The sequence below is a fragment of the Canis lupus genome, chromosome 1 (genome assembly GCF_048164855.1).
Source record: "Canis lupus baileyi chromosome 1, mCanLup2.hap1, whole genome shotgun sequence".
In the NCBI taxonomy this organism is placed as follows: Eukaryota; Metazoa; Chordata; class Mammalia; order Carnivora; family Canidae; genus Canis; species Canis lupus.
The window spans coordinates 99,596,438-99,613,284 of NC_132838.1; the positions used below are offsets into that span (position 1 = coordinate 99,596,438).

At 64.0% G+C, this 16,847-nt stretch overlaps 1 protein-coding gene and 1 long non-coding RNA gene across 5 annotated transcripts; both read left to right on the plus strand.

Annotated features, from left to right (window-relative positions):
• Window positions 1–1,949: 1,949 nt before the first annotated feature.
• On the plus strand, window positions 1,950–11,757 carry NINJ1 (ninjurin 1). Of its 4 annotated transcripts, none has more exons than XM_072842319.1 (4): window positions 2,000–2,308; window positions 9,279–9,504; window positions 10,072–10,234; window positions 11,245–11,757. In XM_072842319.1, the coding sequence occupies exons 1-3, from the start codon at window positions 2,015–2,017 to the stop codon at window positions 10,224–10,226; spliced, it is 675 nt and encodes a 224-aa protein (XP_072698420.1). In that variant the 5' UTR covers window positions 2,000–2,014; the 3' UTR covers window positions 10,227–10,234; window positions 11,245–11,757. The 4 variants fall into 4 exon arrangements, with proteins under 4 accessions (XP_072698430.1, XP_072698440.1, XP_072698420.1 ...); XM_072842348.1 differs by lacking the exon at window positions 2,000–2,308 and adding an exon at window positions 2,767–2,922; XM_072842329.1 differs by lacking the exons at window positions 10,072–10,234; window positions 11,245–11,757 and adding an exon at window positions 9,614–10,065 and having other exon boundaries at window positions 1,950–2,308; window positions 9,279–9,506.
• LOC140641878 (uncharacterized) lies at window positions 3,160–4,745 on the plus strand. Its single transcript, XR_012038484.1, has 3 exons — window positions 3,160–3,503; window positions 4,034–4,093; window positions 4,599–4,745. It is a non-coding gene; the product is annotated as an uncharacterized lncRNA (long non-coding RNA).
• Window positions 11,758–16,847: the final 5,090 nt, after the last annotated feature.

Sequence of the window (16,847 nt, forward strand, 5' to 3'; positions counted from 1 at the left end):
GCTCACGTCCCCTGTCTCTAAGGTGGAGGGCAGCTCCACACCTGCTCCTAGCCTGGCCTCCTTCCCCTGACCTTAGGGACATGCAGCAGAGTGTGGGGCCTGGCATGCCACCTTCCCATGGTGGCCCCTTCCTCCACCTGTTGGGGTCCACGCCGCACAGACTGAGGGCCAGAGACCCCGACACTTCCTAAGACCCTGTTCAGGAAACACGGCCTATCTGTGCACATGTGGGCCTGGGCCTGAGGTGACACGTCGTGCTCTCCCCGTGGTAACGCGGGTGGGTCGTGTCTGGGTTTATGCCCACCTAGGGCATGGTGCTGATCCCTCCCAGGGGAGTTGCCACCTCCGGGGCCTGCTCCAGGCACGGAGGCCCACAAAGCTCTGCAGCCCTCATGTGCTGGACGCGGGCCTTGTGCTAAATTCCCACAGCGTCCCCACTTGTCAGACAGGAAGAGTGTCCCTGGTCACGCAGCTCTCGGGAGACAGGTGAACTCCGTCATGCCGGTGCAGGTGTGTCTGCACGTGTGAGGCACCAACCTGTGTCTGCATTGGAGCACAGCTAGCCCTTCCCGCCCCCTCTCTGGGGACACTCCCCATCATCACTTGTCCACTGACCCTGATGCAGCAGCGCTGCATCCTGAACTCACCTTGGATGCCCATGTCCATCTCTGCAGAGGATTTGGAACCAGGTAGGGGCAGGCGGGGGTTGGGGGGGTTTTGGGGGGAGACAGGCAGGAGGCCTCACCCTTCTTGGCTGCACTGGGAAGTCAGGGAACACACACTTCCCGGGCAAATGAGGATGATACAGGAGCCCAGGAGTCCCTCCCTGAGGATTTGCGGGTGGGGGTGGGGGCAGGCAGACCAGAGGGCAGCCCCTGCTGCAAGGGCTGCCTGTGACCTTGATCCCTGGAAGGTGAAAGGTGACGGGGGGCAGTGATACTCACAAACCCAAGTGTAAAGGCTGAATCGTTATAGCAGCATCTTTCCTGCCCTCCTCCCGGATGGAGCAAGGAACGTGGGCTTTGAGGCCCAGGGCTCCCCAGCTGTCACGCCGCCGCAGCCCCACTGGCCCCCCAAGGCCTTCTCACTTGCTCTCCTCACCACCTCCCAGCCTCCAGCCTCCCCTGCCCCCTCAGAACCCTCCCTCCAGGAGCCAGCACAACCCTGGGGCAGGAGGGGGAGTGCTCTGCAGGAAAGAAAAATCTGGGTTTCCAGCTGCTCTCAGCAGTCAGGTGTGGGCTCTGAGAGAACAGAGGGGTGCCTGCCGGGCGCCACACCCACACCTGCCCAGACCCAGGGCACTACGGCTCCTGCCCACACTCCCCAGCTCTCGGGCCCCTGAAGCCGGACAGAGGCACTGACCACTTCTCTGAGTTTTTGTGCCCTCAGCCTCCAACTGGGTGGGAGCCCGCTCCAGGGACTGGCACGCCCCGGGACAGCTGCCCTGCAGCGCCGCCCCCCTGCAGTGCCAACCCCCTAGCGGGCCCTGGTGCTCCCCCCCAGAGAGGAGAAAAGAGTCAGCAGGAAGGCCCAGACCCTGTTTAGTGGAAGATCCCTTTTTCTGATAAATCCCCTGGGTGACTTGCATTTTCCAGGCTTTTGGTTTCACTTGTAATGGGGCTCTCCCAGCAGGGGTGAGGCAGGGGAGGGGGGAGTCAGGGGAGGTCTCAGCCTGGAGTGGGGCCAGGACCCTGGGCAGGGCAGGCGCTGGGCTTGTCACGGGGCTCCGGTGCAGGCCCTACAGACCCGGGGAGCATTCAGCCGGGTGCTCGGTTGGCCCTCCTGGGCCTGGCTGTGCTGAGGGGCGGAGGCCCCTTCCCCAGGGCCTCAGGCAGCCTCTCCTCCAGCTGAGGCTGCAGCCGCCCCCCACGCCCTCCACCTCCTCCCCATGTCCAGAACACCACCTGGCACACTGGATCCCATGATGCTCAGGGCCAATGAACAAGCCTCCAGCTCAGTGACCTAACTTGCTGCTTTCTGGCCCCGGGGGTGGGGGCGCCACTTACCTTCTTGGATGTCAGATCAGCCCCCAGGGCCTGAGAGGACCACCGCCCCTCACAGATGGAAGCTGACACAGAGAGGCCTGGCCGCCTGCCCCAGCCCACGCAGCTGCCGGGTCCAGGGTTACCGAGCCACAGCCGGGCCCTACCGGCGGCGGGAGGAGCCTTGGCTGCCCCGGCCGCTAGTGGCTGTGCTCCCTGCACACGAGGGGCGCTTCGGTGTGGAGGTCGGTGCACACGATGCACGCGGTGCGAGAAGCGGGAAGGCCGCGGGCTCAGGGTCAGGACCGGAGGACGCTAGCCCGGGGGTAAGGCCCTGCCCCTCCTGCCCCCGCGGCCCCTCCACAGCCGCCCGGCCCCCGCCCGGGCAAGGGGCGCCATCCGGGCACCGGGCCCCCGGGGGCCCTCTGCCTCCCAAACAGGAGGCCCGGGGACAGGGGGCGCAGGGGCGGGCCGGGCCGGGCGTGGCGGCGCCTCGCCGTCCTGGCGCGCTCAGCAGTTAGCCAAGTGGCCCCGGAAACGCTGGCTCTTGGCCTCTTGTCAGGGCTAAAAGTGTCCACGACGGGGGCAGAGCCGGACGTGCAGCCGCCCGCGCGAGGCCGAGGCCTGGGGGAACCGGGCCGTCCTCGCGGGACAGGAAGGAGCCCTCCCGGCCCCGCGGGCCCGCCAGGCCGGGGACGGAGTCGGGGCGGGACCGGGGGCGGAGTCGGGGCGGGGCGGGGGCGGAGTCGGGGCGGGGTGGGGGCGGGGTGGGGGCGGGGGCGGGGGCGGGCGCGCAGCGGGGTGCCCCCGGCCCAGGCGCGAGCGGCGCTCTGGCCCCGAGCGAGGCGGCTCCGCCGGCCGCACCATGGAGTCGCGCCCCGAGGAATACGAGCTCAACGGCGACCTGCGCCCGGGCTCGCCCGGCTCCCCGGAGGCCTCGGTAAGCGCGCGCCGCTGTGCGATCCGGGCCGGCGCCTGCCCTCTCTGGGCGCCGCGCGCTGCTCCCCGGGCACCGGGGGCGCCGGCCGACCGGGAGCGCGCCGCTTCCGCACTGCGAGGTGCCGGGGTCGCTGCTCCCCGTGCGCCCTGTGCGCCCCGCGCCGCGGGGCCCGACCGGTGGCCCCGGGGCAGCGGCCTCGGGTGCAGGGCCGAGGGGCGGGCCGGGAGGTGCCCACGCCGAGCCGCGCGGCCCAGGGGCGCTGGCGCCGCCTTCCCGCGCCTCCCGCGCGGCCTCTAACTTGGGCCCCCGCGTCTCCTCCCGCTCCTGCCCCGGCGCGCAGGATCCCAGCCTCTGGGCCCCGGGCCAGCCCCGGGCAGACGCTTACGTCACCCGCCGTGTCCACCGCCGCCGCACTATGGGGTGCGTGCCCCCAGGGCCCCCCCTGAAGCCTGTGCACAGACCCTGCTGGCCCAGGAGGGCCGTGGGCCTGAGGCGGGCCCACCCCCACCTTGGAGGGGCCTCGCCCCCTCGCCCCGGGGTCCATCGGGGCTCCCGGTGCCGTCTTCCCTGGGCCCAGCGCGGTAACTTGTTGACTTTGAACATTCTTTCACTTTCTGACCTCCTGGGGATGGGGGCAGGGGTGGCAGTCTCCGGGGCCTGAGCAGGGGCGGGCAGCGCTGCCCTGCGGTGGCTGAGGTCCGTGGGGTGCGCCCAGCCCGGGTCAGGGGCAGGCCCTCCTCCCTGCTGCTGTCCAGCCTTGCCTGTCCCTGGCAGAAGCTTCCTGGGGCTCAGCCTCCCTGTCCACCGTTCAGTAAATCCTGATTACCCTGGGATGGCACAGGACGTTTGTCCTGGGGTTGGTGGTGGGTAAGGAAACCAAAGACGGAGGCGGCCCTGGCGCGGCGCTGCCCTGGCATGTAAGCAGTTTGGCACAGTGGGCTGTGTGTGCTTGGGGAGCCTGCCTCACCTCTCTGGGCCTCCTGCACGTGGTCTGAAAAATGAGTTTTCCGTGCCTTTGGGGAAGTCAGGCAACAAACAGGGCGGGTGGGTTGGAAGGGAGGGACCCTGCACCTTCTGCCCCAAGCTGTTCTGCTCTCCTGGGCCTTGGCAGATAGGACGGACAGCCTTGCCGCCTGCGGGGTCCCTTGCATCTGGAGCCCAGTGAAGTCAGGTAGGCATTGCTCAGGGGTTGGCTCTGGGACCAGTATGGGAAGATGTGACCCCATTATCTCTGAGCGGCTGTCTCAGAGTGGAGACCAGCCCAGATGGAGAAGCCAAGACCTAAGTGCAAAACCCCACCTATGGGCAGGTGGGAGTGGAGCCAGCTCCCTGCACAGTGGGGACAGCGGGTGGTGCTGGGTGCTGCAGGACCTGGGGGGGAGGGGGGGCATGGCCCTCTGTGGTGTGGGGAAGGACATCCCAGCAGAGAGGACAGAGAGCGAAAGGCCCAAGGCTGGCCCACCGAGCGGTCAGGGCTGGGGAGGAGGCAGGTGATGTAAGGCCAGGCCCCTCCGTAGCTCCCGAGAGCCAATGTGAGGGGAGGGGTCTCCGTTCACCGGCAGGGAGGCTTCTGGAAGGGTGGGCAGCCTCAAGGCTGGTGCTCGCCCTGCCTAGGGCCTGCACCCCAGCCCCCCGACACCACTCTCCAGCCTCCTCCTTGCCCTTCCCACCTTTAGGACCTGCCTCGTGTGTTCGTCTGTGACTCTGGGCTTCAGTTTCTCATCTGTGACATGGGAGATTAGCAGGGCCTTTCTCAGAGAGCATGATGAGGACCCAGCGGGCTACTGTGTGCTGGACACTCAGTATTCACATCCTTGCCCACCGCACAGGACCCTCTCCCGGAGGAAACCCTGAGGACAGGCACAGCCCTCCCTTCCAGCGGAACTTGGCTGCTGTTTGAATCTGAGCCCCAGCCCCAGGCATCTGTGTGAGGGTCGGGGCAGGAGGACAGTCTCACTGGGGTGAGGGGCAAGCCGCTGGGTCTTCAGATCCACCAACCAGAGTGGGAACCTTGGATGGCAGGGTGGGTGGGCTCTGTTGGGCCCCTGGCGGTGGGGGGACTGACTGGGAGGCCTGGGCCAAAAGCCCCTGTCTGCCTCAGGAGACCCATGGCAGGCCACAGTGTCCTCTTGTGGGAAGTGGGGTGGGATTGCTCACCTTCCAGAAGAGCCCTACATGTGACCCCTGAGCAGGTGAACCCTGCAGCCCCCCCGCCACACACACACCTGTGCCCTCATGACCTCGCATAGGCCAGGCTGGCCGGGTTCCCTGCGGGAGGAAGCGGGTGTCTCACTTGTGGCTGGAGGCAGGAGGACTAGTAAACATCAATTTTACTGTGGAAACAGCCCTTGGCTGTGTCATGCCCTGGTGCGTCTTGGCTTGGAGACAACTGCCTCGGCCACTGCAGGAGACAGGGGTCACAGTGGGTGGAGGGCACGGCAGGGGGCAGCAGGACCAGGTGGGCTATGGCTCTGGGGGTCACATCTGGGCCATGCAGAGCTCAGCTGCCGAAGGAAGTTTGATCTTTTCCTAACTTCTGCTTTCCTGGCAGATCTTGAGACTGGCAGGGTCTTGGCCAAGTTCTAAAAGGTGACCCTGATGTGGCCTCGGGGTCACTGCCGGCCAGTGTTGAACCCACAGGAAGCAGGCCTGCCCAGCCCCGTGGCCCAGCTGCTGCGGACACCCCCCACCCCCGCCCCAGCAGGACTTCCTGCCGGACGCTGACATGGAATGGGAGACCTCCCAGGGCTGGCCTCTGTGCCATGTCTGAGCAGTGGGCTCGTGCCCACTCTGGGGGGTCAGATGAGAGACACCCCAGGCCCTGCCAGACCCTCCTAGGTTCTCAGGTCCTTCCCCAGAGGGAAGGTCTTTGAGGCCCCCACTCCTGGTGGTACTCACTGCGCACACGCAGAGGTGCCGGGGTGGGTTAGGATCTGGAGCCGCAGGGTCCCTGGGTCTGCTTGGCTCACACGGTCATGTCCTAGGCTTGGCCTTTTTCTTTCTTCTTTCTCTTTCTTTCTTTCTTTCTTTCTTTCTTTCTTTCTTTCTTTCTTTCTTTCTTTCTTTCTTCTTCTTCTTCTTCTTCTTTTTCTTCTTCTTCTTCTTCTTCTTCTTCTTCTTCCTTCCTTCCTTCCTTCCTTCCTTCCTTCCTTCCTTCCTTCCTTCCTTCCTTCCTTCTTCTTTCTTTCTTTTCTTTCTTTCTTTCTTTCTTTCTTTCTTTCTTTCTTTCTTTCTTCTTTCCTTTTTTTTTTTTTTTTTTTTTTTTAAAGATTCTACTTATTTGAGAGCAAGTCACCCAGGGGCCCCTGAACTTGTCCTTTCTCTTGTTACAGACTTTTTGTTGTTGTGAATCCGTGCAGCTCGATTGGGAGGCTGTGTGCCGGGTGTGCTCCGGCAGACCCAGGGGCCTCTGTGCCTGCATTCAGGCCCATGTGCCCGTTTTGCAGATGAGGGAACTGAGGCACAGACCCTGGTGTGGCATTCAGGGATGCTAGAGAGGCCAGTGGAAGTGCCACCCTAGCTCCTATCAGGGTGGCAGATGGACATCACGGATGTGGTGGGGGACTGGTCTCTCGTTCTGAAAACGGGAAGCTGCCTCTGGGCAGGGGTTCCATTCCATACTTTTATGTGGGGTTTGGGGTCAGTGGCAGGCAGGGCAGGCGGGTGAGAGGGCATCAGGAACCAAAAGCTCTGGGTCCTGCAGGGGAGCAGGGGGCTCTGGTGGGCACCCCATCTCTGCCCACCCACACCTGGCCTGGACTGGAGCATCCATTCAGCTGTGGCCAGAACCAGGTGCGTAGGTGCAGCAGAGCCGGGGCACGTTTGTCCCAACAACGTCCCCACCCAAGCTGAGGACACCCAGCCTTGTGGCCTGAGGCCCTCTGCGTGTGGGCATGGAAGGTGGGCCTCCCTGCTCTCTTCCAGCCCCTGCCCAGGCCCCTTCCTGGCTTTTAGGGGGAAACGCTGAGCTCACTGGCCACCTACCCTGCTCCTGGACCACCACTGGGCCCTGGGAACACATTAACTGGCTGTTGGTTCCCTGCACTACTCGGGTCTGGGGTCGCGGGTGGAGGCGATGTGGGCAGGTCCCAGCCCGGCTCTCCGCAGGCAGGCAATGGCACCAGGCTCCCAGGCCTTCCCCATGGGGCGGCTGCCAGGCTGTGCTGGCCCCTGACAGCTCCCCTGGGCTATGGGTTCCCTCCCCATTAGTGGGGACCCCCGTGGGTGTGGGGCTTCCCGGAGTGTGGCCTGCCACATAGATGGGGCCCCGGAGGCCCGTGGTGGGCAGTGCATTGTCAAGGCCACGTGGCGGGCCTCAGGGCTCCCACTGGTACCCCCCCTCACTGCACAGCTGGAATAGGAAGCAGATGGCCGCGTGGGCAGGAAGTGCCCTGCACCGGGAGGTGCGTGTAGCCAGGGCCCTGGCTGGTCCTTTGGGGCCAAGGCGTCCCCAGAAGCTCCTGGGCTGCTGCTCTGGCCCTGCCGCGCACACCGGGAGACTGAGGCTGGAGGGTGCTGACTCTCCTGGGGGCGCACGGCGGAAGACTGGTGCCTCCCGGCGCATAGTGCCCTCTGCAGGGGGCTCTTGATCCCAGGGCCTGAGTTCACAATACAGCCTGTGCTTGGCTTCAGACCAGGCGCTTCCTGTGCCAGCCTCAGTTTACCCATAGTGGGTGTGTGTGAGGACGCGGCTGGGGTGCACCCAGAGGAGGGCACCCAGCCAAAGGATGAGCAAGAAGGATACTGTGCCTGGGGCACAGGGAATGGGGACCCCCATTCCTGTCCCTGTCCTGTCCTGTATGTGACTGCATGGCTGCCCCACTCCCGCAGTCCAGGAGGACTCAGAAGGGGAGCGCAGTGAGCCTAGGCGTGCGTGCTTGTACTGTGCACGTACGTGTGTGCGTGCACATGCTTGTGTGCGTGCATGTGCTTGTGTGTGTGCTGTGTGTGTGCACATAATTGGGTATGTGCTGTGTGTGCACGTGCACTTGGCACCCCTGCCCCTGGAAGGTGGGAGCTCCTGCTACATGTGCACTCGGCTCTCTGGGACGTGGATGGGGGAAGCACCGTGTGGCCCCCCGGGGAAGGCACTTTGCACTTGTGGTTTGCAGCCCAGCGCCTCCGGGATGCCTGTCCCCGGGAGTGCACGTGACAGGGTGCGGCCAGCCAGGCAGCTCTGGAGAGCGAGCTGGGGCCCAGCCTGGTGCCATGGGGTGCCCGCCCCTAGGCGGTGGGAGCCCACGCCCAGACCCCAGGGCGAGCGCCTGGGCCCTGGCGGGGGTGGCCTAGCTAGCAGGGGGTGCAGCTGGAGGCGCTGCCAAGAGGTGGAGCAGAGACCTAGGGTTTGGCTGTGGGTGGAACATCCCAGAAGCCGTGCCAGGCTGGGGCCGAGGGTCTGGGAGTTTAAACCCAGTGGCTTTGCTACTTGGCCTCAGGCGGTGGGGCAGGCGGGGCGGTCCGCTGGCTGGTTGCCTCCCTCCTGGGCATGTTACTCTGGGTCACAGAGCCAGCCCCCGCCCGCCCCCGCTCCCCCTGCGTTCCGCTCTCCACGTTCCGGGGGAGATTTCCCTCAGTGGCAGGAGAGGAGGAGGCTTCTCACTTGCCGCCCCCCGCCCCCACAGCCACCTCCCTGGCCTGCATCTTTCATGATTTAGAAACATGAGCTACCAAGTGCCCCCAGAGGCCCCAGCGATGGGCTGACAACTCTGGGTCACCTGCGGACAAGGGGACAGGGCTGGGGGCTGAGGGAGGCCTTGTGAGGGAGGAGAGCATCTCCTACTTCCCTGCACTTGCGCCTCAGCAGGGAGGGCTTCCTGAAGGCCGTGACCCCCTGCATAGGGCGTGAAGGGCACAGGAGCAGCCATGCCCCTGCGGCACTGTGGGGCTGCACCTCCTGAGAAACCGGAATACTGACCGAAGCAGGAGGATGGTGTCGCGTCTGCACCTGGGCTCCCGAGGCCCCGAGTTGCTGAGTTAATTGTATAGCCTTTTCTGTGGCGATCACGGCTCCATAAAATGCTTGAAAATTGTTTTTCAAAATAAAAATTAAAGCAGCAGTTAAGCTCAGCTGTAGCCCTGCGATCGCACAGGGCTCCGGTGGCACTTCCTGCCCTGGCCAGCAGCCACTGGCCTGGAGGGGGAGGGCAGGGGGCGGCGGGGGGCGGGCGGCGCTGGCCCAACTGGAGCACGTGCAGGGACCGTGCTCTGTGTCCTCCAGGACCGGGGCTCCCAGGGCCGGTCCTGAGGGGCCACGCGGCCTCGTCAGGGCCTCTCATCTGCCCTTCACCCCGGCCCTCGTGTGCAGCCCCCCACTCCCACCCCTGCCCCCGCCCAGGCTGACTGCTCCGTCCCCACAGCCACCCCGCTGGGGCAGGAACCGGCCCATCAATGTGAACCATTACGCCAACAAGAAGAGCGCGGCCGAGAGCATGCTGGACATCGCGCTGCTGATGGCCAACGCCTCCCAGCTGAAGGCCGTCATAGAGCAGGGCCCAAGCTTCACCTTCTTCGTGCCCCTGGTGGTCCTCATCACCATCTCCCTTGCACTGCAGATTGGTGTGGGCGTGCTGCTCATCTTCCTTGGTGTGAGCCTGGGCTGGGCCTGGTGGGGGGGAGGGCCTGGGATGCTCCCACCCTTGATCTGCTGCTCCTGCTTGCATCCCCCCTGGAACAGGCTGCTCACTACCAACAGGCCCCACTCAGCCTTGCGGTCAGGGCTGGCTCCCCGATGCAGCCCTCTGAGCCCCCCCTGCCGGGTCTCTGTCCTTCCTTCTGCCCAAGCTGAGGGTATAGGAACACGTGACCATCCAGTGGTCTGCAGGGACCAGATGGTCCTGCCCCCGAGGTGAGTGAGGTCAGGGCGCCCCTCATTGCTGGCTGTGTGACCTCGGGCAGGTGCTTGACCTCCCAGGCTGCGGTTCCCTCACCTGTAGAGTGGGCGTAAGGACAGGCCCTTGGGTCAGCATGAGCACCATGGGTGTTCAGGGAGGTGCTGCCTGTGTGCACTTGGTGCTTCATGTCGGCTCTGTCCTGAGATGGCATCTGGGCTCTGGTTTGTGGGGGACACAGGGCTGCTGCTCCGCGGCCACTGCACAGTCCCCACCCTGCACACGGTGGCCCTGGTGCAGTGCCTGTTCCCTGTGCCCGCAGTCAGGTACGACCTCAACAATCCCGCCAAGCACGCCAAGCTGGACTTCCTTAACAATCTGGCCACCGGCCTGATTTTCATCATCGTCGTGGTCAACATCTTCATCACTGCCTTTGGTGTCCAGAAGCCGGTGATGGACGTGGCCCCCCGGCAGTAGGGGCTCAGGTGAGCCAGAAGGGCACACGCCACCTCTGTCCCCTGGCCAGCCCTGTCAGGCCCCTACTCCACCACCAGCAGACCCTTGTGCCCTGTGTCGGTCCTGTCCGGGCCTCACAGGGTGGGCACCCCTGGCCGTGTGCCCCCCCCACACTCACCCCCTGTCCTTGCTCAAAGAGGTGAGCACCCACCAAGGTCACCCCACTCGGAAGCAGGAGCCACAGGGAGACTGGGTGACCCCCATTACATGTTCAACAAAGAAGCCCCTATGCTGTTTGGGGCCCAAGGGGGTGCCAGACACAGGATCCCAGGTGCCTCAAGGGCAAATGTAGAAGGTCAGCAGGCCCAGCGTGTGTCACGTCCTCCATCTGAGGCCCTGGTACAGGCTGCACACCACAGGGGTGTATGGCCTCGGGCCCCCTGGTCACTCCTGGGGCCCCGTGGACACTCCTCGGGCCCCATGGTCACACCTTGAGCCCCCTGGTCACTCCTCGGGCCTGACCCAGGGAGAACATGGGCACTGGTAACAGTCGTCTGACCCCCAATACCCCCCTGGCAGAGTGGACAGGAGCTCCCTGAACACCTGCCTATTGGGAGCGGCCAGCAGACGAGGAGGTGGGACCCCAGGAGGAGGGCCGACACGAGTGCCCGTTCTGTGCCACTCACACCATGGCTGTCGGCCCCACCTGGGGTCCGGCTCTAAGCCTGGCTGGCCCTGGTTTATTCAAGCTGTCCCCAGTGGAACCCCCTGGATGCCAGCCTGCTCCCTTGGTCATGGCCTGGTGACCAAGACATTTATTAATTGCTTGCTGTGTGCCCCGGACACTGTCCTGAGCCTCTCGGAGCATTAGCCCAGCGAGGGTCACATGAGTCAGCCCACAGGCCTCTGCTCTCCCTTCAAACCCTGAGGGGAAACTGAGGCTTACCCAGGTCGGAATTAGGCCCTGATGGCTCTGGAGCTCTCATGGCCCAATGTTCGTGTCTGGAGACCCTCACCCCGTCCTCCCCCTTGTCGGCAGATGCCCCCAGATGGAACCCGGCCACAGCCACCCAGATCCTGGAGCCGCCTCGCCCTGAGGCCCACCCCCCTGTGGGAGTTGGTCCTGGAAACTGCAGGAACCCAGGCGGGCCCCGCCGGGCCGTATCCCAGGACAGGCTGCCCGTGGTGAGGCCACCCAGGCCAACACGGAGCCTGCTCCCCTTGAGATTGGCTCAGGACACACAACTGGGGCAGGGTCGTGGCCACCACGGACACACAGCAGCCCAAGGATGGTGAGGCGCCCAGTCGGCCTTGGTCTCAGGATGTTTCCAGAGGGACAAGGAGACCCCCCACCCTCTGCCAGTGCAAGGACCGTCTGGGCCTCGGGGCCCCACCCTGGTGCCCCAGGACACAGGCCTGCCAGCCCCCTGGCCACGGGCCCTGAACACACCTGCCACCAGCAGTGAGGGGGCAGCGCCCCCACCCTCCTCAGGGGCCCGAGCCCCCGCATATCTAAGCCACCAACAACCAATAAAGCTGACGCACCTCCTGCCTCGGGCCTGGGTGGTCAATGGGTTGAGCAGACGTCCAGCTCTTGATCTTGGTTCAGGTCATGGTCTCGGTCAGGCTCCTTGCGAGGTGCCTCGTTGGCTTGGGATTCTCTCCGCCCCTCCCCCCGATCAGCCACATCGTCCAGGGAAGAATGGGGAAACGGAGGAGAGGAGGTGGAGACGCACTGGGCAGCGGGGAGCTGGGGCCCCGGGCAGCCACCTGCAGAGGCGAGCGTCTCTGCATCCTGCATGGAGGGGGGAAAGGTGGTGATCCACGTGTAGGCGAGGCCCGGGGGGGAAGACGAGCAGGTGGGCAGAGGGAGGGCAGGTATTCCCGCCAGTGTGGGGGCAGATAGCCCTGTGTGGGGGCGCCCGGGGCTGGTGGCAGAGGTCACAGACTGGGGAATAGCCCCAGGGTGGGGCTCAGCCTCCCCTTCACTGACGTGGCTCTCACCCTGACCTGTCCCCACAACCTGGGCCTCCTGCCAGCCCACCCGGGGCACCCCATCCTGTCTCCCTTCCCTGCTCCTGTCCTGGGTGGCCTGTTCCCTGGCCCTGTCCTGCCCAGGGCCTGGCACAGGTGGACCGGGGGATCCGCGGGGATCTGTGGCCCATGATGTGGGCTGGGTGGTCATCACCTGGGGCAGCGCCATGGACATGGCCAACAGGTCATCTAGCTCCTCCTTTGGCCAGGACAGGAAGCTTGTTAGCACCTGCCAGAGAGCTGAAGCCCAGGGGCCTGGACCATGCCCCAGTGGCCAGGCCGGCTGCCTCCACGGGCGCTGGGGACACTGGGGACATTGGGGGGCAGTGGGCGGGCCTGCATCCTGGGCCCCACTGCCCCTGCTCTCAGTGTGCCCCCCCAGCTCCCAGGCCTGAGCCTTGGTGGCCACTCTGACCCCTGACCCTCATTCCACATGTTTCCATTGAGGCCTTGATGTGCTCTCAGAGGCCAATGTTTCCATTGAGGCCTTGAGAGCTCTTGGTGGCTCTCAGGCCCCCCTGTGGGTCCTTCCCACGCTCCCAGTCACCATGGGCCATTTGGGTTTGCTTTGCTTCTGGCTCCATGGGCCAGCGTCAGCATCCACAGGGCCACTTGGCCCACGTCTGCTCCTACCTGCTCCTGCCCTGCCTGCCCCAGGACAGGGCTGCCCCCAGACAGAGCCGGTCCTACCTGCCAGTCTCTCTGAGGCCAATGCCACCACCTCTGCCCTGTGTCCGTGGCACCATGTTTGGCATACAGTTGGTGCTCAGTAAATGTCTGCTGCAGACCACATGAACTAGGCCCGGTGGGTACTTCAGAACCGGGGCCCACAGAGCCCTGGGGAACAGTAAGACCCTGCGAAGGAGGGAGGAGGGTGAGGAGCCAGGAGATGTGAGAAGGATGTGAGATAGACATGCCTTAGGGAGACCAGTGGCCTGGGTGCTGTGGGTGGGGGGCCAGGTGGGGGGCTGAGGGGGCCTGGAGGTGGTCGGGGCTGAGGGGGCCTGGGGGTGGTCAGGCCTGAGGGGGCCCAGGAGGGTCAGGCCTGAGGGGGGCTGAAGGGGCCTGGGGGGATCAGGCCTGAGGGGGCCTGGGCAGGGGACTGAGGGAGCCCAGGGGGTGTCAGGCCTGAAGGGGGCTGAAGGGGCCTGCCGCACAAGAGCCCGAGGCCACATGGACCAGGAGCAGATGTGTCCTGAGAGGATGGCGGATGGGCTAGGATGATGACTGGTAGCAGTGGACGGGTCATCGCTGCCTGGGCCTGTCCACACATGAGGAAGTAGCTCTGCGCTGTAGAAGGAAAGCCAACCCTGGCCACCCTCTCTCCCAGGTCTACTTACCACCAGTTCCCACCCCTGGCCTTCCTCCCCACTGTCCTCCCATCCAGGCCTCCATGCCCTGACCTGATAAGAGGAAGGACCCGGACATGTGTGGGGCGTGAGGAACGTGCCCCAGGGCAGCAGTACCCCCGCACCCCACAGCACCCAGCCCACACTCTCAGCAGGGGGATGGGTCCTGGCCTTCCAGATGGGTAAGAACCAGGGTCCCAGCTGCTGCCTGGCTGGTGCTGAGGGGCCCTCATCCCGTCTGTGGGACTGTAGGCCTGGGGCCCGTCCAGCAGGAGGCCACCCAGGGGCCTGGTCAGGCCTGGCGTTGAGCAGAGGTTTGGGGGGCAACAGGGAAAACGGGACTTTCTGAGCCTGCTGAAGAACACTGACCCAGGAAAACCGGAAATAACCACCCTGGATCCAGCAGTGTCAGCACCTTCACCCAGACACTCTGCACCTGCAGTCAACGCCACCCTCTCCCTAGAGGGAGCGCTGTGTTGTGCAAGATGCAGCTGCATTTCCTGCTTCACAAACACCAGGCTGTGTCCTTACCCGGCCCTAACCACATCCGCCCAAGGGAAGCGCATCTAGAGCCCAAACTCCTGCCACAGGAGACCCCTTCTTCACCAACACCCTCCATCACACCCTCCTCATACCTCCTCATATACTCCTCACACCTCCCACCACCTCCTCACACCCTCCTTACACCTCACATGCTGCTCACACCTTCCTTACACTTCCTCACACCCTTTTCAAATCCTCTTCATACCTCCACACACTTCCTCACATCCTCACACCTTCCTCATACACACCACATACCTCCTCACATCCTTTTACACCCTCCTCACACCGCCACACCCTCCTCACACCTCCATAACCTCCTCACCCATCCTCACACCTCATATCATTCTCACACCTCTTCCCACCCTCCTCATACACTCCACACACCTCCATACACCTCCTCACATCCCCCTCATACCCTCCTTACACCCTCCACACACATCCTCACACTTCCTCACACCCCCCTCACATCCTCCTCACACCTCACATCTTCCTCACACCTTCACACCTCCTCAATCTCACTTCTCACCTCCTTATACCCTCCTCACACCCCACACACACCTCCTTATACCTCCATACACCCTTCCCATACCTCCTCACACCTCATTTCACTCTCTCATTAACCCTCCTCACGCCCGTCACATATGTAATCCTGGGAACTGTTCTCTACCCCGGGCAGCCTCTCCCTGCCTCTGCACTCTTCTGAAGGTGGAAAAGGCATCCCAGGACGAGGATGAGGACCTACTCTTGTTACTGTAGTATTTGGAAGGGCTTCCTGGAGGAGGTAACATTTTACCAAAGTCTGAAGGTTAAATCCATGGAGAGAGTGTTCCAGCTGTGGGCACAGCATGTGAAATGTGCTCAGGCAAGGATCGCGGGTGTTCCAGCTATAGACGTGTGGAGGTGAGGATATAGGACAGTGAGGGCCTGAGGCTGATGGGGCAAGGGGGCAGGGGAGTTTGTGACCTATGGTGCCTTTCCTGCCCTGATGCACCACTGAACGTGGGACAGGCAGTGACTACCCCGTTTGGGAAGTAGTGGCCTCATGGGTCTCAGGTGGCAGACAGCAGTAGGACCTTCCCCGCCACAGGCCTGCTGGGCCCACCTGTCTCTGGGATGTTTCTTCAAGGGTGCTGTCTTGGTTTGGGTGCTTAGATGTACACATTTACTTCAAGAGGTTGGAAGTTAGATCAAGGCATCGGCAGATTCGGTGTCTGGTGAGAACCGCTCCTCCTTGCTGGGTCCTCACATGGCAGAGTGAGACACTTGAGAGTCTCTTTTCTGAGCTCACTAATCCCATCCTGGGCTCTACCCTCATGATCCAATTACCCCCCAAAGCCCTCACCCCTACCATCATCCCCTTGGAAGTTAGGTTTCGATATTGTGGGTTTTGGAGCGACACAAACGTTCAGAGCACAGGGTCACCAGCTGAATTTAGAATACGCTGGAAACCTCTCTTCCCCTCCTGGGGGCAGCCGTGTCTGCACCGACACGGAGCGGCCTCATTTTTCTTTCCCGGGGTGTCTTCACCTGGGAGCATCCACCACCATTACCCAGGCGTCTGTCCCCTTCACCAGGGTGTGCCCATCACCTCTTCCCAGCTGTGTCTGAGAGTGGGCCTGACATGGAGAGCACCCCAGGGTGCCTGCCCAGGAGGAAACTGACTCCAGGAATGGGCATCTTGCCCCCTCACGATGGGCGGGGGCTGCAGACCACACACAGCAGCCTGAGCCTCAGGGGTGGGCTGCGCTCGAGGCCAGGGCGAAGCAGGGAACGCCCCACTGGCAGGCAGCCTTGGTGGTGCTGGGAGCAGGGGCACAGCCCGGGGGCCTAGTTCTGGAAGGACGCACGTCCCCAGCCCTGCCTGGCCTGCGGAGGGACTCTGGGGAACCAGCAGGCTCGCAACTCCCCACCCGGCCATGCGGGCTCACCGTGGAGCACAGGCAGCCCTATCTGCGTCCCCGCAGGTGTCCCAGACACCCCGTCCCCCGCTCCCTGCCACCATCGGGCAAGCTCGAAGAGAAGCGGTGGCGAGCATGTGACCAGGCGGCGCTGTCCGGGGAGCTCCCAGGGGCTCCCAGCGCACAAGCGCACAGGCCAGCCAAGGCTGAGCTTGCAGGCACAGCAAGGCCCGTGGCATGGAGGCAGGAGGGGGTGGGGGGTGGGGGAGGTGGGCCCTGAGCTAAGGGTGGGGCACCACGCCCAGAGCAGCTCCCCCTGCTCCAGGCCGTTTGCCTCCACGGGACCTGCCCAAGTCTCCATAAACATCCTGGGGGAACCTGGGCTGACAGATGTGTTTCTGTTTCCCCAGGATGCTGTGGGGGAGGCGCTGATGGGGAAGCATTCGTTAGCGCATGTGATGTGCGGGGAGGGCGGGTGCAAGCCCCACCTTGGCGGCAGTAACAGGTGGTGACAAGACGCCGGAGGGGGTGCAATGCTATGAGGGCGGCTGGCAGGAAGGCACGGCCCAGTGCTGGGGTCTCTGGGGGCTCGCAGGGCCCTCAGGGCTAATGCCCGATGCCAAGGGACTTGCACATTTGCCTTCCCGTGTCCACAAGGGAAGTTTCCATGTTGGGATCCTGAACCTGAGGCTGACAGGTGAGACAGGGATGTAGACACCCTGGTTGAGGGGCCAGGCCTGTGTCCCCACACTGAGGATGAGGTGTCTGGTGCCATCAAACCCCAGGCTGCAGGGGTGTGGGGGTTGTGGGGGTGTTGG